Genomic DNA, 27,059 nt, shown 5'->3' on the forward strand with positions numbered 1-27,059 from the left:
CGTATCACTTTCTGATTTAACATTTTCTAGGATTTTGAGAATCTCTGGAAACAGATCTGGATCTTTTGGAGACTTTGTAATTACAAATTTTGACGGAGGAGGAAGACCAAACTCTATTTGATAACCAAATTTTATCAGTTGTCGTATAAATGGACTTTTTGACATCAGAGACCATTTTAGAGCGAAATCTCTTAATCTTCCTCCCACCGCCCTGAAGGAGTCATTGAGTTTTAGACTGTGTTTCGGGGTTTTTAGATTTAAATCCCCCTCTTGCTGACCTATTAAAAGACCGTCTTTTACCTCTTTTTTGGTCTTTAAAGGCTTCTTTTTGATCAATTCCTGGCTTCCGGAAAAAAAAAAACTCTTTTTAGGAGGCGGTTTTTGCTTTTTCAGAAAAACCTTTTTGTTAGCTGTTCTTTCCAGAGCTAAATCCAACTCAGGGCCAAACAGTAAATTTCCTGTAAATGGAACTCCACAAAGTCTGTTCTTTGAGGTTAAGTTTCCATCCCACATTTTTAACCATAAAGCTCCGCAGCCTACATTCACCAGAGCTGTCGTTCTTGCCGTGAACCTGACAATCTCTGCCGATGCATCTGCCAAATACGCAGCAGCTTTTGTAAGTAGACAGATGAATAGAAGGTGCACCGCTACACTGCAGACAGGTGGAGACAGTGCTGGACCCTAGGTTGCTCAAGCCAATTGAGATAGACAGTGGAATGGAGGGATCCGCAACAATGTCTCTTGAAAAAGCTCAAATTCTTTATTTAGGACGTATCCTCATATCAGTGGAAGCACAGCTGACATGTTTCGGGCCAAATCGTGCCCTTATTCATAGCTAAAAGTCACAAATGGTCACAGCTGTTTTTAAATAGGTGGAGACCAACCGGGGTGGGGCATAGACCACTCCTATTAAAGGAGGAGTCGAAACAAGTATTAGCCTCCATACACACGGCAGTCACCACCTGTACATGCATAAATTTGTATATAAAACCATACAAAAAAGAAGCATAAAATTAAAAACAAAACACAGGAACAACATATGAAAAAATATGAACCACATGTGAGGACTCAAATACACACCATATCGCAACAGTGAGAGATGGTCAGTGAAATCACCAATGTAGTAAGTCTAGACTGTCACTAGAGCCAGATCCCACCTTGCATTCAAGCCTTTCGGGACTCTGGTTCCAAGGCGGAATATCCATAGAGCCTCCCTTTTTCGTATAATTGATAGGAGGTCACCACCTCTCTTGGGTAAAAAGACCCTCTCAATACCCTGAAATACAAAACCGGACATGTCACCACCATGTACCTCCCGAAAGTGCTTTGCTACATTGGAGATATTTTTGGTGGACCAGGATGCTCCTAAATGTTCTGCTATCCTGGCTTTTAGGGGTCTAGTAGTGCACCCCACATATTGTAGGGAACATAAAGTACATGTAACCAAATAAATGACATTTTTAGTATTACAATTTATGAAATGTTTGAGAGAAGACCCATAACCAGTTGTAAGTGACTTAACTGATTGAGTATTGGTGTGTACTGTACAGTAATGACATGTAGGAAGTGCACATCTGTATGACCCCTTGGTAGAGAGCCAAGTGGTGGAGTCCAAGCTGGTGTTAAAGAGACTAGGGGACAGCATATTTCCCAAAGTAGGAGCACGTCTGCTAGCAAAGCTTACGCCTTGTTGTAAAAAAGGACGTATATCACTATCTCCTTCCAAGATAGGTAGATATTTCTCAATGATGTGCTTTATGTCTCGAAACTCAACACTATAATTGGTGACAAAAACAGGCCTTTGCATAGGTTTTACATCTGAAGCAGAGCCGCGTACTAGGTTGCTTCTAGGAATTGAGAGGGCTCGACGTTTTCCCCTGTCTATCATCCACTTTGGATATCCCCTGTCACTCAGGCGACCCTCCACCACCGAGAACTCACGCAATACGGACTCCTTGTCCGAGCAGTTTCGGCGGGCCCGAATAAATTCACCCACCGGAACTGCCCGGACAGTGTGGCCTGGGTGGCAGCTACTGGCCTGGAGGGTAGAGTTACCCGCACATGTCTTTCTAAAGGTGCTGGTGTGAATCCCCCCAGAATCTGCATCACCCACTAAAGTGAGATCTAGATAGTCAATACGATGCTGCTGCCAAATATGTGTAAATCTCAAGTTACACCGGTTGTCATTCAGAGATGTCACAAAAGCGTCTGCCGAGGATTGGTCTCCCCGCCAGATAACCAGGATGTCATCAATGAACCTCCCGTACCACGCAAGTCTGTCCCGAAGGCGTCCCCCACCCCCAAAGACGTGGAACTCCTCCCACCATCCCATGTAAAGATTGGCCAGGGACGGGGAGAATTTGGCCCCCATGGAGGCCCCACATCTCTGGAGGTAGAAGGCGCCATCGAACATAAAAAAGTTGCGGGTCAGGAGGTATTCCACGGCGGCACAAATAAACACCCTGAGATCAGATGAATAGTCTGAATATTTCTCAAGATGGTACTGTAAGGCCGTGAGGGCCAGATGGTGTGGAATACAGGAGTATAGGGATTTTACATCAATGGTGAGCCAACTGCAGGAGTCGTCCCATTTATACTTCTCCAAACTTCCTAGCAGGTGCTTGGAGTCCTTCAAATATCCCGGGAGTCTCCTGACTAGGGGCTGCAGCATGGAATCTATCCAGTCACTGAGGCGCTCCCCCAGGGACCCAATACCAGCAACAATGGGTCTACCCTCTGGGGGAGCGCCCGGTTTGTGTATTTTCGGGAGGTGGTGGAAAACGGGGGTAATGGGGTGGGATACACTCAAATACTCCACTAATCTATGTTCCAATACCCCCAAGCTCTCCCCGTAACTAAGAAGACTGGATAGTTGTTCCTGAAATTCTCGTGTGGGATTCCCCGGCAGGCGGGTGTATGTGTCAGGGTCCTCAACTTGTCTAAGGGCCTCTGCCTTATAATCTGCCCTGTTGAGGATCACCACTGATCCCCCCTTATCTGCATTGCGAATAACATTCTGATTATTCTGCAGGCTCTTCATGGCCTGATATTCAGCTCTAGTAAGGTTAGTTCTAGATAATGTGGAGGGTGCAGCGGCCAACCTAACCAATTCCGATTCCACCAATTCTTGAAAGATTTCCACAGGAGGTGTTCTAGCAGTTAATGGATAAAAGTCAGGGTTCCTAATCCTGACAGGCTGCACATCCTCTATAGAAATTAGGCCTGTGCTTGTGGACATCAAAGAATCTAGTGTCCATTTAGCACACGTGTCCTGGAAATCCCCAATGTCGGGTATTTCTACCCCAAGTTTTTTCTCACCCTGTGTAGTTAAATTATCTGATTTAAAATGTTTTCTCAAAAAAATATTTCTAATGAATTTATTTACATCTAACAGTGTTAAAAACATCAAAATGATGCGTGGGAGAAAAAGACATACCCTTAGACAATAATGTCAATTCAGTTTCTGTAAAGGTGGAATCAGATAGGTTAACAACATTGGCCGGTGCGGCTGAAAAATGGCTCCTATGTTTACCTTTATTTTGTTTTACTCCCGCCCTTCGGGTTCTTTTCCTCTCCTGTTCTGATTCAAAATTTGTTTGTGTCGCCTGAAAAAAGTGGGCCTGTACTTTGCGTTTTTTGAGTTAGGTGGTTGACCTCTCCTATCAGACTGGACCCCTGTAGGTTCATCTATGGTGTTAGTGTGGAGCTTGGCATTCCTTGCGTCAGGGGGACTAACCGAGAGTTCCCTCCGTGGGTGAGTATCAACTATGAAATTTACTCTCCTCCTGTTCCTGGATCGGGACCTGCGTGTATTGGTAACTGGGGACTTAGGAGGAGCTTCCCATTTACCCCACTGGTATACCAGATCTGATTTGTAGTCATTAGTATCCCTGATGTATTTCAACCTTTTGGTTTCTGTAATCATAGCCTCCAATTTAGAGACATTCTCCAGCATCCTATCATGTAAATCATTGTATTGCTGTAGCGTGTCATACTTAGACAAACTCTGCGTTAATTCAGATATGTTAACTCTAATGTCCACAAGTTTACTCTCTTCATATTTAATAATGAGTTTCATCAATTTTAGAGAGCAATCAGTAAGTAGCATATTCCACTCAACCTGGAACTCATCACAATATATAGTGGTGGGAATCTTTTTGATTCGTAGTCCTCGGGGAACAATTCCCTCTGCCACGTACTGTTTAAGTGTAGAAAGATCCCACCAAATCTTGGTCTCTTTACTCATTAAGTCCTCCAGCTGAGAGAAGGAAGTCCTAAGGTCCACCTCCGGTTGGATGTCACAAATATTAGAATTCCTAGAGAATACTGCTGTAAATTTGTTGTATCTATCCGGATCCGAGTCCAGATCTGCCATAGGAATAATATGTTTTTCATATTGAGGAGGATATTTAGTGAGGAGTTCCTGGAGGGCAATGTCCAAAGGATTATCATTAAAGTTATTCATACTGACAACGTCCATACAGATGGGTCCGGAATCTGGGGCTGAATTAACCTCTATAGGTTGATGTGTATGTGTGAGTGTATCCTCCCGTACAAGAGGGGCAATGCTGACATGCTGCCCATCATCAATGATTTTCTCTGCAACCTTAGGGGGCAAATCTGCAGAAGTAATGGGAAAATGTAAGGAAAGTCTCTTTACCTTCCTGGACGCCTCTATGCCACGATTGAGGTCCTCCATCAAGTCCTTGACCAGGCTGCGGCAGTGTGGACGCCATGTATCAGGATCATGGAGCGTGTCAACTGGAGGCTCCGTAGGGCGAGAGGTCTGTGGGCACGGGTGCTGCTCTTTCCTTCTCACCCCCAAATCTTTCACTTGTCGCTGGGTGCTGGAGAGAGTCGGATCCGCAGAAGGACATTGACTCCCGTCTTGCGTTTGCATAGGGGATCCAGTCCGCGTCACTTCCGGTTCCGCCCTGAGTGACGCTGAGTACTCTGGACGATCTGCCCTCAATGTGCCGCTCCGTCCGGCATCCCCTGCATCCACACGCGTAATTCCATGCAAGCCCGACCGTCCATGTGCACTTCCTACATGTCATTACTGTACAGTACACACCAATACTCAATCAGTTAAGTCACTTACAACTGGTTATGGGTCTTCTCTCAAACATTTCATAAATTGTAATACTAAAAATGTCATTTATTTGGTTACATGTACTGTATGTTCCCTACAATATGTGGGGTGCACTACTAGACCCCTAAAAGCCAGGATAGCAGAACATTATTTAGGAGCATCCTGGTCCACCAAAAATATCTCCAATGTAGCAAAGCACTTTCGGGAGGTACATGGTGGTGACATGTCCGGTTTTGTATTTCAGGGTATTGAGAGGGTCTTTTTACCCAAGAGAGGTGGTGACCTATCAATTATACGAAAAAGGGAGGCTCTATGGATATTCCACCTTGGAACCAGAGTCCCGAAAGGCTTGAATGCAAGGTGGGATCTGGCTCTAGTGACAGTCTAGACTTACTACATTGGTGATTTCACTGACCATCTCTCACTGTTGCGATATGGTGTGTATTTGAGTCCTCACATGTGGTTCATATTTTTTCATATGTTGTTCCTGTGTTTTGTTTTTAATTTTATGCTTCTCTTTTGTATGGTTTTAGATACAAATTTATGCATGTACAGGTGGTGACTGCCGTGTGTATGGAGGCTAATACTTGTTTCGACTCCTCCTTTAATAGGAGTGGTCTATGCCCCACCCCGGTTGGTCTCCACCTATTTAAAAACAGCTGTGACCATTTGTGACTTTTAGCTATGAATAAGGGCACGATTTGGCCCGAAACATGTCAGCTGTGCTTCCACTGATATGAGGATACGTCCTAAATAAAGAATTTGAGCTTTTTCAAGAGACACTGTTGCGGATCCCTCCATTCCACTGTCTAGCTTTTGTAAGTATAGTAATAGAATTTAACAATTGTTCCATAGTAGCGCCTGATAATATACTAGCTTTCAACTGATTTATCCAGAGATCCAATATTCTGGATACACATGTAGCAGCCACAGCAGGTCTAAATGTAGCTGCACTAGCTTCCCAGGACCTTTTAAGGTAAGCATAGATTTTCTTATAGATTGGATCTTTCAAGTCTCCCAAATCCTCAAAAGCCAAATCCCCGTTTGGTTACTTGAGAAAAGGGAGTATCCAATTTTGGACACTTATCCCAGAGAACTGTATCTTCAGCTGAAAAAGGAAACCTCCTTTTAATAGCTTTAGACAACAAAAATCTTTTTTCAGGATCATTCCATTCATTCACAATTGTTTGTTTAATAGCTTTGTGAACAGGGAAAACAAGGCCTTCTTTCTCTTCCATGCCCTTGTAAAGCTGATCATGCAGTGACAAAGTGGAAACCACATCTTTATTTAATTCTAACGTTTCATAAATTGCTGAAATTAACGTTTCAGTATCTTCAATGCGGAATTTAAACCTTGAAGAGGTTTCTGCCTCTAATTCCCTAGTATCAGATTCTTCTGAACTATTTTCAACTTCTATTTGTTCCTGACTATCTTTATCAGGTAAAGTAGTCACAGAAACAACCTGAGCAGAAGATGTACCTGCGTCTGTTATGGAGGACTTAAAAGAAGCTAAAGAAGCATTGATTTCCTCTCTAAAAGCCTGTAAAGTATCCTGAATAGAAGACTCAGGCTGTTCCCCCAACACCTTTTCCATACATAACTGACATAAGGTCTTTGCAATATAAAAATTTCATTGCCATATGCTAACAGGACATCTTTTGTATGAAGCAGGAGGCTTTGGTCTTTCTGAAGACTCTCCAGATTTTGCCTGAAACATAAACAGATCAAATGGCAAAAGCATAAACCTCCTGCAATTTAAGAAACAATCTTAATAAAAAATCCTGAGTATATATACCATATCTCTATCTCTATCTATCTATCTATCTATCTATCTATCTACACACTACCACAAACCTATACCTCTAAACATGAGGTATATACAGCACCAGAAAGAGAATAACCATCACATCTCACCTTCTGGGCGGCTGAGGTGCTATCCGTTTTGTCTGAGCTTGACATGCTACTGTCCGACACAAAACGCTGTCTCTACTGAAAGCACCAATTCAGCCCGCGCTCTCCCCTTAAGTGCTTCCTGTTTGTGACGTCAGAAGCAGGCGGGGATCGAAGACCATAGAGACGCTAGTACAAAGAGCGTCTTCCAGCGAATCCACCGGAAGTTACGCATACCGGAAGCTCCATGCGACTCAGCGGTCGCATAGACTGACCGCCAACGCGGCTGCACGCTCACCTCACCTGCAACGGCCAGCGCGGTGGACCACATCAGATGGCTATTAATCCGCCACTTCTTCCTCCCCTGCCTCCTCCATCACCAACAGTCCAGGGAAATGGCGCCCTCCACACTTGCCCTCCACCAGCATGGGAGAGAAAGGTAGGTTACCCACATGAAATCCCGCATAGGGTAAAGGGCCAGACTGCCTCAGTTCCATAGTCTCGGCCACCCAGGGGAATTTAAACCTGCAGCCCAGCACACAGATCCAACTCCCAGGGGAGATGCTGACCTGCCTGGACGCAGGAACAAACAGCACTGAGGGTGGACTAACCATGTGATTGTTTTATAGGGGAAGTGCTGCCTGTTCCTGCGTTGGGTGGAGCAATGTCTCACCTTGCCCTGAAGGATTGTGGGAAAAAGCTAAATATATATGCAAGAACACTTAGAGCATACCATCAGAACCAATGCCTCAAATCAGCATGCCAAAAAATGCTCCAATCAAAAGCAGCTAACATTATATAGACCTCAGATCAGCCGCGGTATAATGTCAGATAAATACACAGCAAGAAGACCCTGCAGCTGTAAACAACAATCAGACCTCACTGATCAGATGGGCACTAATGTCCTCCGACTCTTTGCCCACCTGCCTACCTTTCCGGCATCCTGTTTGCTTCTCGCATCCATCCTCTTGGCTCTCCATGCTGAATGCCAGGATGGATACTCACGGCGTCCTTACAACAGCACAGACCGGAAATGACCTATACAACTTCCTGTCATGACGTCACTGTTTGGGCAGAAGTCTGTCCGAACACAGGTCATCCCTCCAGCCACCGCATGGGAATCACAACGCTGCGCATCTGACCTCCGTTTCACTGCCACAACATGTCTTCCTCCAGACAGCCTCATCCCTCAGATAGCTGGCTGGAAGGTACTGTTAGGAACTAGCCAGCACTCCTTTTAACCACTTGAGGACCCCAGGTTTTTACCCCCCTAGTGACCAGGTGATTTTTTACAATTCCGCACTTTATCACTTTAACGATTTATTGCTCGGTCATACAACTTAGGACCTAATTGAATTTTACCTCCTTTTCTTGCCACTAATAGACCTTTCTTTTGGTGGTCTGGTGGTTTTTGATTGCTGCTGCAATGTTTTTTTTTTTTTAATTAAATGGTTTCTTTTTTTTTATTATTAAAAAAAAAACTATTTTTTCCTCTCCCTCCCTCCCCCTAAATTGGCCCTGACTGCGATCCATACATTACATTTCCCTTCTTATAGGCATCAGCTTATGAGAGTTATTACATTGTGAGCCACTACTGTTCCCTGTACAACGCTGCACTAGATTGCTGCGCTGTACAAATGTAAATAGCTGGGAGTTTTTTTTTTTGTTTTTTTTTTTTTACAGCCTGCCAGCTCAGATCACGGATCCCCGCTCTGTATATCGGCAGGAAACATGCACACATTCCATGCTAATCCCCGTTTCCAGAACTTGACGCCAACAGGCAGTCGGAAAAAGGTTAACAAAAAACCATCCAGGATAGGTGTAACCAGCTCCTGAAGAATCCAACTAACCTTGGTGCTGCCTAGCTATTGACTAGCAAATGCGTAGAGAGCTCAGTTCCCTGGAACAGGAAACACACAACTGATGTGGGGACACCTGTGGATTAAATTTATGGAGAGCTTATTGGGTGCTTCCTGTTCCGGGGGTGAAGCCCTATCTCCATGTTCACCTATCCTGGAGGGTTATAAGAAAAAATTTATTTGCTTTAGTTGCAGAGGCTTGACATTGAATACAATTATTTAAAGAGACACTGAAGCGAAAAAATATATATGATATAATGAATTGGTTGTGTAATATGGATAATTACTAGAATTTTAGTAGCAAAGAAAATATTCTAATTTTATTTTCAGTTATATAGTGTTTTTTTTATAACATTGCATCATTATTTGCAGTTTAGACACTACTCAGCAGTCTAAATGGGTTTAAAAGTTCACTAGCCTTCTCTGCAAAATCTTCCCTGCAGAGGGAAAAAAAAGATACAATGGCCTCAATTCACTAAGCTTATCTCCTGTCTTTAATAACATTTTTAGAGTGGTCACCATGGTGATGAGGCATGTAGTATTCAGGAAACATTTTACCTCAGGCAAACCTACACAGTGAGAGAGTTATCTTTACCTCTTCAGTCCTTAAAGGGGTTCTGTAGGGGTTCCTGAGGAGAAAAACTGCCACTTACCTGGGGCTTCTATCAGCCACCTGCAGTGGTAATGTCCTACGCCGTCCTCCTCCCATCCGCCGTTCCCTGCAGCTGGCACCGGGCTATTATTCGGCTGTCACACAGACGAATAATGCGCGTTGCCGCGCCTCCGCTCACGTTATCTGAGGCTTACTGCGCAGGCGCAGTACAACGGAGCCTTGTACTGCGCTTGCGCAGTAAGCTTCCGATGACGCAGGCGGAAGCGAGCGGGTGCGCGGCCACTGTAGCGCAGCCGCAGTTGGATTCCATGCCGCGCTAGACCGGGGCCGGCGGCGGAGAACGGCAGATGGGAGGACGCCGCCGTGGGACATTACCGCTGCAGGGGGCTGATAGACGCCCAAGGTAAGTGTCTGTTTTCCTCCTTAGAAACCCCATAACAGAACTCCTTTAAGTTACCTCCTCTGTAGTTAATTTACCTCCTCTGTAGTTAATTTTACACGCAGTTAACAGCCTGTCTTTAACTCTGGAGTTATTTTAAGGATTGAAGAGTTAACTTAAAGACAGAAGAGTTAACTTTAGGTTTGCCTGAGGTAAAATGTTTCCTGAATAGGACATGCCTTACCACTCTAGAAACGTTATTAAAGACAGGAGATAAGCTTAGTGAATTGAGGCCATTGTCTTTTAAGCCGCATCTACACGAGTAGATGCGGCCACAATTCGGCGGCTCGATCAGCCGCCGGATCGCCTCTTCCGCGTCCCCGCTCGCGCCGGATTCGATTTCCCGCTCATCCCTGCTTATCTTCCGCTCGATTCCCTGCCATTGTCCCCTAGCGGGGAGCGAGCAGGGAATCGGCGGTACGGAGATCCGTCCTGTCGGATCTTATCAATCGAGCCGCATCAGCGGCTCAATTGATAAGCAACATCGCAGCCGCATCTACGCGTGTAGATGCGGCTTAAAAGCTTATTATCTCAAGTATCTGGCAGAGTTCTCTGCGACTTTGAAAGTCAAGGAGCTGAATGGCTAATTTGCATAGATAACAACTGGAGTTTCTTAGCTCTTCCTTTACTGGAAACAATATTAGACATGTGTCTCTGCTGCTAATGTTTTGTTTTTTTCGTAGCTGTACTACACATACAAATCATATCATTTTTTTTTTCACTTCAGTGTCTCGTTTGATTTTCCCATCTGTACCCCATTTATTTTGTATGGTGCTAGACCATTTATTACCACCAAAATGCATGACTTTACACTTCACATTGAATTTGATCTGCCATTTATGAGCCCATATAGCCATCCTATCCAGATCCTGTTGCAATATGTCACTATTATCCTGGGAGTTGAGGATTCTGCAGAATTTTGTATAATCTGCAAAAATGGCAACATTGCTTTCTACTTCATTTACTATGTCATTAATAAATAGATTTAAGGGTACTGGACCCATTACTGACCCTTGTGGGACCCCACATCTAACAGTCACCCATTTTGAATATGATCCATTGACCACAACTCTTTGCTTTCTGTCCATTAGCCAGTTCCCTATCCATGCACACAGACCCTAGTCTTTGCATCCTCAACTTTTGCACCAGACTGCTGTGGGGAGCAGTATCAAAGGCCTTTGCAAAGTCCAAGTATATCACATCTACAGCATTTCCAATATCCACACTGACGTTCACCACCTCATAAAAGCTGAGGGCATCCATGGCTATAATGAAGAGTTAATTCCTGGGAGAGTTGATCCAGGGATTTATCCGACTGCCATCTGGAAGGAATTTTGATCTTTTAAGGTTAATTGGCCCATGCCTTGAAAGGTATTTGGCCTTCCCCTGGATCAACTGGGATGTGTGCGGGATCAAGATGATTTTTTCTTTTTCGGTTGAACTTGATGGACAGATGTCTTTTTTCAACCAAACTAACTATGTAACTATGAGGTTGATTCCTAAAAAATAACGCGCCCATCAGTGCGAGTTATTTTAAGGAGCGCAGGTTATTTTTAATGAGCACATGCTACGTGCGGTCCTGGCCGCATAGTGTACACTCTTCAGTAACTGCTGATCCTTTTAACCACTTCCCGACTGCCGTATTGACAAATGGCGGCCGGGAAGTGCACCCCGCAAGGACCGCCGTATAGACAAATGGCGGCGGTCCTTGTAGGGGCATGGGCGGAGCGATCGCGTCATCAGTAACGCGATCCTCCGCCTCCGCCTGGCGCCGCTCACCCGCCGCAACATCCCGCCGGCCATACGGAAGCGCCGGCGGGATGTTAGCCCGACGATCGCCGCATACAAAGTGTATAATACACTTTGTAATGTTTACAAAGTGTATTATACAGGCTGCCTCCTGCCCTGGTGGTCCCAGTGTCCGAGGGACCACCAGGGCAGGCTGCAGCCACCCTAGTCTGCACCAAGCACACCGATTTCCCCCCCCCCTGCCCCAGTTCGCCCACAGCACCCATCAGACCCCCCCCTGCCCACCCCCCAGACCCCTGTTTGCACCCAATCACCCCCCTAATCACCCATCAATCACTCCCTGTCACTATCTGTCAACGCTATTTTTTTTTTATCCCCCCCCTGCTCCCTCCTGATCACCCCCCACCCCTCAGATTCTCCCCAGACCCCCCCCCCCCCCCCCATGTACTGTATGCATCTATCCCACTGATCACCTGTCAATCACCTGTCAGTCACCTGTCAATCACCCATCAATCACCCCCTGTCACTGCCACCCATCAATCAGCCCCAAACCTGCCCCTTGCGGGCAATCTGATCACCCACCCACACCAATAGATCGCCCGCAGATCCGACATCAGATCACCACCCAAGCGCAGTGTTTACATCTATTCTCTCCTCTAAACACCCACTAATTACCCATCAATCACCCCCTATCACCACCTGTCACTGTTACCCATCAGATCAGACCCTAATCTGCCCCTTGCGGGCACCCAATCACCCGCCTACACGCTCAGATTGCCCTCAGACCCCCCTTATCAATTCGCCAGGGCATTATTTACATCTGTCCTTCCCTGTAATAACCCACTGATCACTTGTCAATCACCTGTCAATTACCCATCAATCACCCCCTGTCACTGCCACCCATCACCCCCTGTCACTGCCACCCATCAATCAGCCCCTAACCTGCCCCTTGCGGGCAAACTGATCACCCACCCACATCAATAGATAGCCCGCAGATCCGACATCAGATCACCACCCAAGCGCAGTGTTTACATCTATTCTCTCCTCTAAACACCCACTAATTACCCATCAATCACCCATCAATCACCCCCTATCACCACCTGTCACTGTTACCCATCAGATCAGACCCTAATCTGCCCCTTGCGGGCACCCAATCACCCGCCTACACGCTCAGATTGCCCTCAGACCCCCCCCCCCCCCTTATCAATTCGCCAGTGCAATATTTACATCTGTTCTCCCCTGTAATAACCCACTGATTACCTGTCAATCACCCATCAATCACCCATCAATCACCCCCTGTCACTGCCACCCATCAATCACCCCCTTGTCACTGCCACCCATCAATCACCCGCTGTCACTGCCACCCATCAATCAGCCCCTAACCTGCCCCTTGCGGGCAATCTGATCACCCACCCACACCAATAGATCGCCCGCAGATCCGACGTCCGATCACCTCCCAAGTGCAGTGTTTACATCTGTTCTCTACCCTAAACACCCACTAATTTCCCATCAATCACCCCCTGTCACTGCTACCTATCAGATTAGACCCCTATCTGCCCCTAGGGCACTCAATCACCCGCCCACACCCTCAGAATGCCCTCAGACCCCAGCCCTGATCACCTCGCCAGTGCATTGCTTGCATCTATTCCCCCCTCTAATCACACCTTGAGACACCCATCAATCACCTCCTGTCACCCCCTAGCACACCTACCCATCAGATCAGGCCCTAATTTGCCCCGTGTGGGCTCCTGATCACTCGGCCAAACCCTCAGACCCCCTTCCGATCACCTCCCCAGTGCATTGATTGCATCTATTTTCCCCTCTAACCACCCCCTGAGACACCCATCAATCACCTCCTGTCACCCCCCTAGCACTCCTATCCATCAGATCAGGCCCAATACAACCTGTCATCTAAAAGGCCACCCTGCTTATGACCGGTTCCACAAAATTTGCCCCCTCATAGACCACCTGTCATTAAAATTTGCAGATGCTTATACCCCTGAACAGTCATTTTGAGACATTTGGTTTCCAGACTACTCACGGTTTTGGGCCCGTAAAATGCCAGGGCGGTATAGGAATCCCACAAGTGACCCCATTTTAGAAAAAAAGACACCCCAAGGTATTCCGTTAGGTGTATGACGAGTTCATAGAAGATTTTATTTTTTGTCAAAAGTTAGCGGAAATTGATTTTTATTGGTTTTTTTTCACAAAGTGTCATTTTTCACTAACTTGTGACAAAAAATAAAATCTTCTATGAGCTCGCCATACACCTAACGGAATACCTTGGGGTGTCTTCTTTCTAAAATGGGGTCATTAGTGGGGTTCCTATACTGCCCTGGCATTTTAGGGGCCCTAAACCGTGAGGAGTAGTCTAGAAACAAAAATGACCTGTGAAATCCTAAAGGTACTCATTGGACTTTGGGCCCCTTAGTGCAGTTAGGGTGCAAAAAAGTGCCACACATGTGGTATCGCCGTACTCGGGAGAAGTAGTACAATGTGTTTTGAGGTGTATTTTTACACATACCCATGCTGGGTGGGAGAAATACCTCTGTAAATGACAATCTTTTGATTTTTTTACACACAATTGTCCATTTACATAGTTATTTCTCCCACCCAGCATGGGTATGTGTAAAAATACACCCCAAAACACATTGTACTACTTCTCCCGAGTACGGCGATACCACATGTGTGGCACTTTTTTGCACCCTAACTGCGCTAAGGGGCCCAAAGTCCAATGAGTACCTTTAGGATTTCACAGGTCATTTTGAGAAATTTTGTTTCAAGACTACTCCTCACGGTTTAGGGCCCCTAAAATGCCAGGACAGTATAGGAACCCCACAAATGACTCCATTTTAGAAAGAAGACACCCCAAGGTATTCTGTTAGTAGTACGGTGAGTTCATAGAAGATTTTATTTTTTGTCACAAGTTAGCGGAAATTGATTTTTATTACAAAGTGTCATTTTCCGCTAACTTGTGACAAAAAATAAAATCTTCTATGAACTCACCGTACTACTAACGGAATACCTTGGGGTGTCATCTTTCTAAAATGGGGTCATTTGTGGGGTTCCTATACTGTCCTGGCATTTTAGGGGCCCTAAACCGTGAGGAGTAGTCTTGAAATGAAATTTCTCAAAATGACCTGTGAAATCCTAAAGGTACTCATTGGACTTTGGGCCCCTTAGCGCAGTTAGGGTGCAAAAAAGTGCCACACGTGGTATCGCCGTACTCAGGAGAAGTAGTATAATGTGTTTTGGGGTGTATTTGTACACATACCCATGCTGAGTGGGAGAAAGATCTCTGTAAATGGACAATTGTGTCTAAAAAAAATTAAAAAATTGTCATTTACAGAGATATTTCTCCCACCCAGCATCGGTATGTGTAAAAATACACCCCAAAACACATTATACTACTTCTCCTGAGTACGGCAATACCACATGTGTGGCACTTTTTTGCAGCCTAACTGCGCTAAGGGGCCCAAAGTCCAATGAGCACCTTTAGGCTTTACAGGGGTGCTTACAAATTAGCACCCCCCAAAATGCGAGGACAGTAAACACACCCCACAAATGACCCCATTTTGGAAAGTAGACACTTCAAGGTATTCAGAGAGGGGCATGGTGAGTCCGTGGCAGATTTCATTTTTTTTTGTCGCAAGTTAGAAGAAATGGAAACTTTTTTTTTGTTTTTTTTGTCACAAAGTGTCATTTTCCGCTTACTTGTGACAAAAATTAATATCTTCTATGAACTCACTATGCCTCTCAGTGAATACTTTGGGATGTCTTCTTTCCAAAATGGGGTAATTTGGGGGGTATTTATACTATCCTGGAATTCTATCCCCTCATGAAACATGACAGGGGGTCAGAAAAGTCATAGATGCTTGAAAATGGGAAAATTCACTTTTTGCACCATAGTTTGTAAACGCTATAACTTTTACCCAAACCAATAAATATACACTGAATGGGTTTTTTTTTTATCCAAAACATGTTTGTCCACATTTTTCGCACTGCATGTATACAGAAATTTTACTTTATTTGAAAAATGTCAGCACAGAAAGTTAAAAAAATCATTTTTTTGCCAAAATTCATGTCTTTTTTGATGAATATAATAAAAAGTAAAAATCGCAGGAGCAATCAAATAGCACCAAAAAAAAAGCTTTATTAGTGACAAGAAAAGGAGCCAAAATTCATTTAGGTGGTAGGTTGTATGAGCGAGCAATAAACCGTAAAAGCTGCAGTGGTCTGAATGGAAAAAAAGTGGCCGGTCCTTAAGGGGTAGAAAGCCCTAGGTCCTCAAGTGGTTAAATGCCATGCAATAGTGACATAGCACAGCTACTACTACGTTAGTAGCAGCGACATTAGTGAAGTATCGCAGTTGTGCTCACGCAGCATTTAGAGTATCGGCTGTTACTAAAGAGTATGGCTATGCTGCCCGAACCTCGCACAGCGTGTGCTCATTGAAGTTAATTCGAGCTCCTTAAAATAACTCACTGATGGGTGTGTTACTTCACCTCATTGTCATCGGTATAAAACTATGATACACGTGGGAAGTTCTATGGAGAATATATGTCTGCGCGATATGGAGGATGGGGGGAAGGGGGGGGGGTGATGGATGTAGGACGTCAGATAACTTTTATTACTGGGTACAGTAGCCAAAGAAGAGAACTGGAAAAAGGAATGGTTAGCCTCCACACCATATGGAGAGACAGCAACAATCAAATTGTTCTCCCCTCTCCACCACCTGCGGGAATTTTCTCCATTGGCTATCATTCATAATGCAGAACACAGCTGACTTTACTGAGCACTTAGCAAAATGTCATTCATAAAAGCAGTTACCGCATGAAATTCCTGACCAGCATGATAAATTACGACTTGTGCGGTAATGACCTAAACACGTGTCATTAAATGTCAATTCATAAAGATTAGAGCAGGCGGTAATGGCACGGAACATACCGCCTGCTTTGAAGAGGTGATGAGAGAGTGATAAGAGCAAAGTTAATGGAGACTCACAAGCAGAAGCAGTGAGATCTCCCCCAGGCAGAAGCAGCGAGAGCGGAACAAACAAGGCTTTCCCTAAATACCTTAGGCTGTGTGTTTAACCTCTTGGGTTCCTGCTTTTAAGATGTGTATTTCACATCAGAAAGCCTGCCATGTGTAAAGTGTCTTGAAGTTCTTCTACGCTGTGGCAATTAAATAGATTGTTAAGAAAGACTAATAGAAAGAGCAGATTCAGGACAAGCAGAGGCAGTATAACAAACATGCACATCTAAAGGGAAGTTGGGGATGCCTCTTTTATTGTAATGCTGTCTCTGCACGGAGAACAGGAATGTAACAAAATACTCTTATGTTACAGACAGTCGGGCTTCGGTAAAACACTGGGCTTTTATCGCAGCTGTGAAAAGGTTTATGAATTAGCACACAAAAGTCTAAAATACCGAATGTGATATTTTCCCGACCAGATTTTTTTACCGCACAGCCTTGTATGAATCATAGCCATTGTGTACCTCTCAAACATCCACCCACCTCCATAAAAACAGTCATGTTGCTACCTTGGAGACTTGTGACAAGTCTGTACAGCTTTGCCATTGCACTGTACAGCTGAGCTTGCCTGAGATAAACCCTTTGACCTTACATACATCAGAAAAAAGTAGTTAAGAGAAGAGACAAAAGAAGAGACAAAAAAAGAGAAGACATTTTTAATAAACCACGGTGGAGATCACGAATATGTGAATTTGGAACCCAATTTGGGACACCAAAAAAGAATTGAGATTTTTTTTGTGATCTCAGATATCGTTTTTTCTTATGCAGTGAATAATTAAAGCAGATGTTAAAAATCTTGGAAACTGTGTATACGTCATTATTATTGATTTATTAAGTGCCAACATATTCTGTGGTGCTGTACATTAAACAAATGTGGTTTAAATGGAGTAATGCATAAAACATACCTTTATTAAAGATGTGATCACTATAGCCCCAGCATTCACCATTGGATTATGTGGCTTTTCTGCAAATGGACAACAATATCAAAGAATAATCCACACAACTTTCCCATGAAAGCTAGGATAATCATATACAAGGCAAGAATTTATATACAATAAAAAAAAGTGATTGATTTAAAGGATACCCAATTTGTAATGAAAGAGTCTCCTTTTACTTACCTGGGGGTTCTTCTAGCCACTGTAATCTCGTAAATCCATAGCTCCTTCATTGATCCGCTGTGCGGGCCGGTAAAGACTGACTCAGCTAAGCCACGCACTACTGTAGAAACGAGTCAAACTTTGCATGCGCAGAATGCTCCTGGCAATGGGAGCAGGATCAAGGAGGCACGCCCCTGGGTCAGTGCATGCGCAGACTTTACCATCGCGCAAAGCAGATCAATGAATGGGGACCAAGAGGACAGAAAAGGATGTACAAGACTACGGGAACTGGAAGAAGCCCAAGGTAAGTAAAAGGACACTGTTCAATTATAACTCTGGTATACTTTAGGTCCAATTTACACTTACCAGGTTGCATTGCTTCCACCTAATCCACATCATTGCAATGGCCATTAAAGTCAATGGAACAGGTTACACCTTCCTGAGATGTGCTGTAAGTTCTCTAGCTGACACAGAAGTTGCGGTGCGTTATCACGTACCACACGCAGCACTGGGAGCAATGCAAATTTTGAATTTTTTATGAATATGCATGTGCAGATACAGATTTTCAGATGACTTGCTTCCTGTCTAATGCAATGCTGTATAAAAACGTAATGCCCGTTGGCAGGTCAAAGGACATCTTCCGGTATAAACCTGCTGAATGGCATGGAGGTCCTGCGCCGCTCCATTCGTTTATGCAGAAGATTGAAGAACATCCCCCGATAATATATACATTTTGTAGAGGTATATCTCCTTGTTTTGGGTATTGTTATGCAATATGTTGATTGCTCACATGCTTTTATTGTATGTATGTATGTAATGATCTGCTCTGCTGTCTGCACAGACAGACAGCTTTTTGACCATTTTGTAAGTCTGAGTGCTGCAGGTCCCTGGAAAGGAGACCTGTCTTCACTCTGCAACTTGCTGAGTTGCTGCTCTGGTGAGGAATTTGCATCCACTTGGCATGCAAATTGCTTAACTGCTTCCTTTGATGGCTTGCAGTATAAATACCATTTCCTCCCAGAATTCCCTGTGGTCATAGAGGTTTGTTCCTGCTAACTTACCTGGAGTCTCACCCTTTGCTAATTGTTTGCTAAGATTATCTTAGAGTAATTCCTTGGGAGTGCACTGGCATTCCTTCTAGCAGAGTCAGGTTGTTAATAATCTGTATTGCCTTGTATTATCTATCTGTTGCTATTGTCTTGTCACCAGCGGCGGTCGACAGGAAATCGTTTTGTCTGTTGGGATCGCATTCGCCCTAGCGGTAGAGGCGGTGGTTCCTTCTGTACTCTGTCTTAGGGGTGCAAGCCAGAGCAGCGGTTGCTACTGGTTGCTCCATCTCTCTGTCTGGATCGCATCCGCTCTAGTGGTAGTGGCGGTGGTTCCTTCTGTACTCTGTCTGGGAGTGTAGGCCAGAGCTGCAGTTGCTACTGGTTACTCCTGTCTGTCTTGTCTGGAACGAACGCATGCTGTAGGCTCGGTGAGGTAACCGTTTAGCAAGCGTTCGCGTTCTTTATTCATTTTTGTGTTACATTGGTTAGTTAGGGTTGGCGCGTTTTGTCTCTGTTGCGCTTCTCATGCGGAGACCGCGCCATTATCGTGTTTTGTCGCTGTTGCGCTTCTCGTGCGGTGACCGCACTTAGCGAGTGCGTTTGTTATTTTCCTCGGCGTTCTGATCATTATTGTTTGCTGTGTCTTTCTTACTACACTTATGCTCTGTCTTTACTTGGTCTTGTGTCGCTGTTGGCAGTCGCCATTCTTGCGATTGCGTTTCTACTTGGTTTCCACTGTTGTGTGTTCACCGTCGCCGGGTGGCGACTAGATTGGTGGACACACATACATTCTGTCTCTGTGCTCACTTTCCCTCTACAGGTGCATAGCACCACAGCTGGGTTCTGTTATTTTATACGCTTGTGGGGGATTTCCGCAGTGTCAGCGCGCATCTTGTGCGCTGACCACGGAAATAATTCCACAATCGTTACAATGTACTTTATGAAACATATTATGTGAAAAGTTTTGTACCTGTTTCTTATGGCAACTATACTTTTAAAAGATAATACAGTAAGTCCCATTCTTTAATGTGGTGCAAACCGTGAGTGTTTTAAGGCGGGATCCATTGTGTCTTAGCAGCCCATTTGTGACCAGAAGAACGAGGATCAAACATGAGCCTTTCATGACAGTGTGCTCTGTTAGTGCTTCTGGCGAGTCAGTTGGTATTGTGGGGACCTATGAGGATCACGGAAGTACTTGAAGATTCATCTGTGCACTCAATTGTTGAATCGAGTCACATGGTCTCAGACCCCAAAATCATTGGTCTAGTCTCTGGTCACATGATTCCCCCCCTCCCTCCTCTTCAACACCCCTCACCCCGAACATGAAGCAGCTCTTTGTTACTTCTCATAAAGTGAGATCATCTTCCTTTTTCATTAACCTCCCTGGCGGTACGCAGTTTCAGAGGCTGCATCCGCGGGAGGATTTTTTCAATAAAATGCGTTTATCTTTTAGCTAGCACTTCGCTAGCTAACTATGTCCCCCAAGCCCCACCGCACCTAACCAAACCCCCCGATGACCGCCGGCAAGATTTACCCCTCCGCGATCCCGCGAGAGCCGCAGCTTCACTCGTCGCTATGGTGATGATCGGACATGACGTCATGCGCAGTCCCGATCCTCCCCATAGCGAAGCCTGGAGCTGATTGGGAGGCTGCGCCATTGCGGGATCCCTGAGGGTACGTATTACGGTGGCAATCGGGGGGGTATCGGAGAAACTTGGAGGACATAGTTAGCTATCCAAGTGCTAGTTTAAGCATATACAACAAATTTTATTTAAAAAAAAATCCTCCCAGGGCCATGTGATCTGCGGTGGCTAGGTTAAAGGACACCTGAAGTAAGAGGGATATAAAGGCTGCCCATGTTTATTCACTTTTAACCACTTCCTGTCTAGATGATATGAAAATAAGTCTCTGCACTCTCCTCCCTACAAAAAGTCTTATGCTGGGAATACACGGTTCGTTTTTGCCTTCGTTTAAACCTTCGTTTCGATTGTGCCTTTTGTCCTTTTCGATCCCGAAATAATCGGTCATACGGTTAATATCACCACCCACGGTTTCGTTTTTTTTTTCCGATTCTGATGGTTTCGTTTTTCCAATCATCGAAGGCTGCAAAGAAACGAAACGAAAATCCCTTTTTACAGGGACGGACTAGCATAAACGAATATATAATCGATCTGAACAGCCATCAAGCCTACCAATGGCTCGATTAGATGGATAAAGAGAGATAATATCAAACATGTTCGATCACTAGTCGTTCGTTTTTGGGGTCTATTAATCGAAACTATAATGAGATTATGACTATTTTCACATACGTTTTCAACACTCGATTCGTTTACCGAACGAATCGAAGGTTTAAACGAAGGCAAAAACGAACCGTGTATTCCCAGCATTAGACAACACTGTTTATTTATCTCTGACCTGATAACACTACAGAGTTGTAAAGGGATGACAGCAAACCCCTCTCCTCCTCCCAGGGAATTCAATGAGTTAATTTGCAAACAAATGTAAAATACACATTCCAGGAGCAGACAGATGTAACCAATAACCTCCTTGCCGGTTATCCCGAACTCAGTTCGGGGTAACCTGCGCAGGAGGATTTCTCAGGACCCGCTGGGCCGATTTGCATAATTTTTTTTTTGTTACAAGCAGCTAGTACTTTGATAGCTGCTTGTAACTTCCGATCGCCGCCGATCCGCCGCGCCGAGTTGCTCCCCCCTGCCCCAGACCCCTGCGCTGCCTGGCCAATCAGTGCCAGGCAGCGTTGAGGGGCAGATCGGGATTCCCTATGACGTCCCGACGTCCATGACGTCGGTGACGTCATCCCGCCCCGTCGCCATGGCGACCGGGGAAGCCCTGCAGGAAATCCCTCTCTGAACGGGATTTTCTGCTTACTCTGATCGCCGAAGGCGATCGGAGTGGGTGGGGGGATGCCGTCGCTCAGCGGCTGTCATGTAGCGAGCCCTAGGCTCGCTACATGATTTTAAAAAAAAAAAAAAACTCCTGCGCTGCCTCCTTGCCGGAGGAATTGAACCGGCAAGGAGGTTAAGTAATGTATACAATGTGTTACACATATATTATCAAAACAAATGAACTGTTTAAATAAACAGGAAAGTTAAACAAATGAAATGTGTGGGTTGAAAGCAGACCTGAACTCAGAACGTCTTCTCTGCTCTAAAAGATATGCATCAGCATAACCACCTTTAAACAAAAAGCTTACAATTACTCTCACCTGGTAATTGAGTTTCCACTCTGACTCCACGACAGGTCCACCAGGAGACTGGACCACCCATCCCTGGGACAGGAAGAACAGAGAAAGTTTAAATAGCCACCCCCCACCGCCTACCTCCAGTGGTTTGACTATCACCATGTAAGGGTAGGAGACTTACTGTTTGAGTTGTGGGTGGGTTAACCCACCTGTCGTGGAGTCAGTGTGGAAACCCAATTACCAGGTGAGAGTAATTGTAAGCTTCCACTCGACTCCACGACAGGTCCACCAGGAGATATATAATATTACCTTCCTCAGGGTGGGACAACTGCAGACATTACTTTACGACCAAATCCCAAGTCCTGATTGCTTGGTAGATACAAACGGTAGTGCTTTATGAACGTATCATAGGAAGACCATGTGGCTGCTTTACAAATTTGAAGAACAGAAGCAGAGTTTCTCTCTGCCCAGGAAGAAGAGACAGCCCTAGTAGATTGAGCCTTTACATTCCTTGGCGCTGGCTTTCCTGCAATCTCATATGCTTTGTCAATACAAAGTTTCAACCAATTGCTGAGAGTACTTTTGGACGCTTTTAACCCTTTTCGGGCACCCTGAAACTGAACAAACAAATTATCTTCCTTTCTCCAGGAAGAAGTTTTGTCCAAATAAAGTAAAATTATTTTTCTCACATCCAGTGAGCTAAATTTTTCCTCTTTTTTGTTTGAAGGATTCGGACAAAAAGAGGGAATAAAGATTTTCTGCTCTCTGTGGAAATCAGACATCACCTTCGGAGTTAACGAAGGAGGTAACAAATTTAATTCCATCTTCTTGGATAGACATAAAAGGCAGCTTGATACAAAGGGCCTGCATTTCTTCTATACGCCTGGTCGTAGTGATCGCCACCAAAAAACAAGTTTTTAGGGTTAAAGCCTTCATGGATATTTGATCCATAGGTTCAAAAATTAAATAATGGAGTTTAGAACTAAATTCAGATCCCAAGGAGGGACGGTAGTTTTCTTCACTACTGTCTTCCTTTTAACCCCCTTAATGAATCTTTTAATCAAATAATTTGACGAAAAGAACATCAAAATAGGCCCCAAAGCAGCAAGCTACTTTGAGAGTGTTCAACCTAATACTTTCTGTAGGAAATCTAGGACATTGGGAATTGAGAAATTAAATTCTCCGGAAAGGTTTTGTTAAATTCACAAAATACTTTCCAAACTGTAATGCTGGGAATACACGGCGCGATCCGCCGGCTCGATTAGCCGCTGGATCGACTCCCGCCGCGTCCCTGTGGCCGTTCGGATCGATTCCCGCTCGTCCCCGCGGGCGCTTCCTTCTCTTCCGCTCGATTTCCCGCTAGTGTCCACCTGCAGGTATCGAGTGGGGAATCAATCCGCGCAGTCATCGGACCTGTCGGATATTATCAATGAGCCATCAGCGGCTCGATTGATAAGGAACTATCGCTCCGTGTATGCCCAGCATAAGATAAATAGAGGAGGTAACAGGTTTCCTGGCATGAAGCATGGTTTCAATAACATCTACAGACAGACTTCTGTTTAGAAGCAAGCGCCGCTCAAAAGCCACGCCTTAAGTTTCAGACTGGCCACTGCAGGATGGTACACTAGTCCCTGCTTCAGGAAGCGATCTGAGATTGGTAAGATCATCGGATCTTTTACCATCAGGGAGAGTAGTAACAGATACCAGGCCTTCTTTGGCCAGTCTGGAGCAATCAGGATCAAATTGGCCTGATTTTTTGCAACCTTCTGTAGAACCCTCCCTATCAAGTTGAATCAAGTTGCTCTCTCTGGTTCCCAGTCCAACAGGAAAGCATCTACACATTCTGGGGAGCCTCTGGGGTTGAGGGAGCAGAATCTGGGTAGAAGCGTGTTGTCCCATGCAGCAAACAGGTCTATGGATGGAAGACCCCAATTGTTGCAAATCATTTTGAACATATCTCTGTTCAGACACCAGTTGCTCTGACATATTTGTTTGCGGTTCAACCAATCTGCTAGAACATTGTCTTTTCCTTTGAGGTAAACCGATTTTAAGGAAAGAACTCTGTTCTCTGCCCAGCCAAATATCTGCAGGGAGAGAGAGATTAGGGGTGGACTGATGTTCCCCCCTTGTTTGTTTATGTGAGCAACAGCCATCTGATTGTCTGACTGGATCACCACATTTTCGTGCAACAACAGGCCTTCCCATTTCTGCAGAGCTTTCCAGATCGCAAGCAATTCCCTGTGGTTTGAAGAGAACGTTTTTTCTAGGGGAGACCATCTGTCTTGTATGTAATACTGTTTCAGATGCGCTCCCCAGCCCCAGAGGCTTGCATCTGTTGTAATTACGAGGGGATTTGGATTTGACCAACTTACGCCTCTTTGCAGGTTTGGACAACAAGTCCACCGGATCAGAGAGAGTCTCACTGGATCCGACAACCATATTGTTCTTGTCCAGATCCTCCTGTTTTCTGACCACTGGCATAGGATCGCCAGTTGAAATATTCTGAGCCATGCTTGAGCCCAAGCAACAGCTGGGATACAAGCTGAAAATTTTCCCAGGAGACTCATAGCCTGGCTTGTTGTGACAGACTTTGTTCTCAGAAGTACCTGAGTACTTTCGATTAATGGATCAACCTTTTCTGGCAAACAGGAGATCTGCAAGGTTGAATTCAGTGAGATTCCTAGAAAGGTCTTTTCCTGTCCTGGGATTAGATCAGATTTCTGAACATTCAGAATCCATCCCAGATCCTTCAGAACTCCAAGCACAATTTGGTTATGCTCCTAGAGCAGATCTTTTGTTTGTGCCGCTATCAGAAGATCGTCTAGATCGGGAACTAGAATAATCTTCTGCATTCTTATAAAGGCCGCTACCTCTGTCATGATCTTTGTGAAGATCCTGGGAGCACTTGAAATCCCAAACAGGAGAGGTTTGAACTGGATGTGAAGGATCTGGGATTGAATCTTTACGGCAGCTCTCAAATACTTCCAGTGCATTGGATGGATGGGGACATGATAGTATGCATCCATCAGATCGATGGACGCCATGAAGTAATTCTCCAATAGCAGAAGGATTGTGGAATGAATGGATTCCATGCGGAATGTCTTGTACTTCACAAACTGGTTTAAACCAAAGATTTATGATAAGGCAAAAGTCGCCTTTCGGCTTCGGAACCAGAAAGAGTGGAATAGAAACCTTTCCTCCTGTCTGGTGAAGGAACTTCTTCTACAACCCCCTTCTGGAAAAGAGATCCCACAGCCTTTTCCATTGCCGCCTGCTGGACTGGACACAGAGGAGAGCCTGTTACCCTGAAAGATCTCGGGGGAACTTGCGTAAATTGAATCTTGTAACCATGTTTGATGGTTCCACAGATGTATTTGTTGTTTGATACCCTCTGCCATGCCGGAAAGAAATTTTTTAGCCTTCCCTCACCTGAGCACAATCATTGTTCTGACTGTGATTTGGATGGGGTTGTCTGTGGGTTTGGGGTTGAAGAGGAAACGTTTTGTTTTTTTCTTTGTTTTTCCATTTTTTGCCAGAATCAGTTTTCTGACTCCTCCGAGGGGCCCGAAATCTCTTTTTGGAAGATTTCTTTGTTTTACCCGCTGGAAAAACTTTTCTCCTTTCCCCTGCTCTTTCGAGTACAGACTCTAAAGCAGAGCCAAACAGCAATTTTCCTTCAAATGGTAGGGCACACAGTCTTTGTTTTGTGACACCGTCCCCATCCCAATGTTTTAGCCACAGGAATCTTCTGACAGTTAATGCGGGCAGAAATTCTGACCGCTTCTCTAGATGCGTCTGCAAGAAATTTTGCAGCAAGTTTCAACGTCGCAACCGACTGAGAAATATTTTCAGGTAGAGAACCACTCTTCAAAAGAGATTGCAATTCCTGCAACCAAATGATCAAGCACCGAGCAGTACAGGTCGCTGCTAAATTAGGTGTACATCAGGCGGAAACCGCTTCCCATGATTTCTTAAGAAGAGCTTCCATTTTTCTGTCAGAAAGATCTCTGAGAGCACAGTGTCTTCAAATGGGATGGGTGCATCTTTAGATAATTTTGAAATGGCAAGGTCTAGTATTGGACATTTTGTTCATTTAGACTGTTCCTCTTCGTTGAATGTAGAGCGTCTTTTAAACGTTTTGTTAATTACCAGTTTTTTATCTGGTTCCTTCCACTGTTTCCATTAAGTCACGCATTGTTTTGTGAAATTGAGTGTTTTGGCCAGTTTAACATTGATTTTGATCATTTCAGTCATCTTGTTTACAATTAAATTAAAAAGGCACTTATAAGTCAGACATATATAACATAACACCACTTATAATGAAATAACCACAGATGTCTTTTCTGTGCTCACATCATTATCAGTTTTATTCAACCCCCAAGTGACATTCATTCTTAGTACTTAGTACAACATCCTTTTCCAGTTATAACAGCTTTTAAACATGAAGCATAGCTTGACACAAGTGTCTTGCAGCGATCTACGGGTATCTTAGCCCATTTGTCATGGGCAAAAGCCTCCAGTTAAGTCACATTCTTAGGCTTGCGCGTTGCAACTGCTTTCTTTAAATCCCACCAGAGGTTCTCAATCGGATTTAAGTCTGGTGACTGCGATGGCCACTCCAAAATGTTCCAGCCTTTAATCTGCAACCATGCTCTAGTGGACTTGGAGGTATGCTTGGGACCATTGTCCTGTTGGAAGGTCCAACGTCTCCCAAGCCTCAGGTTTGTGACGGACTGCATCACATTTTCATACAATATCTCCTGGTACTGAAGAGAACTTGTGGTACCTTGCACACGCTGAAGCTTCCCTGTACCTGCAGAAGCAAAACAGCCCCAAAGCATGATTGGCCCCCCCCGCCATGCTTCACAGTAGGCAAGGTGTTCTTTTCTTCATAGGCCTTGTTCTTCCTCCTCCAAACATAGCGTTGATCCATGGGCCCAAACAGTTCTAATTTTGTTTCATTAGTCCACAGAACACTATCCCAAAACTTTTGTGGTTTGTCCACATGACTTTTGCATACTGAAGTCAATTATT

General features: G+C 44.7%; 1 protein-coding gene across 2 annotated transcripts in view; it reads right to left on the reverse strand.

Moving 5' to 3' along the window:
* GLS (glutaminase) overlaps positions 1-27,059 on the reverse strand; it is a 752,941-nt gene that overhangs the window by 498,834 nt on the left and 227,048 nt on the right. For both annotated transcript variants that reach the window (XM_068244915.1, XM_068244916.1), the window contains exon 7: positions 17,583-17,641. In XM_068244915.1, the coding sequence (XP_068101016.1) occupies positions 17,583-17,641 (59 nt within the window). The remainder of the gene's footprint in view (positions 1-17,582; positions 17,642-27,059) is intronic.

This window comes from Hyperolius riggenbachi, chromosome 7 (genome assembly GCF_040937935.1).
Source record: "Hyperolius riggenbachi isolate aHypRig1 chromosome 7, aHypRig1.pri, whole genome shotgun sequence".
NCBI classification, from domain to species: Eukaryota; Metazoa; Chordata; class Amphibia; order Anura; family Hyperoliidae; genus Hyperolius; species Hyperolius riggenbachi.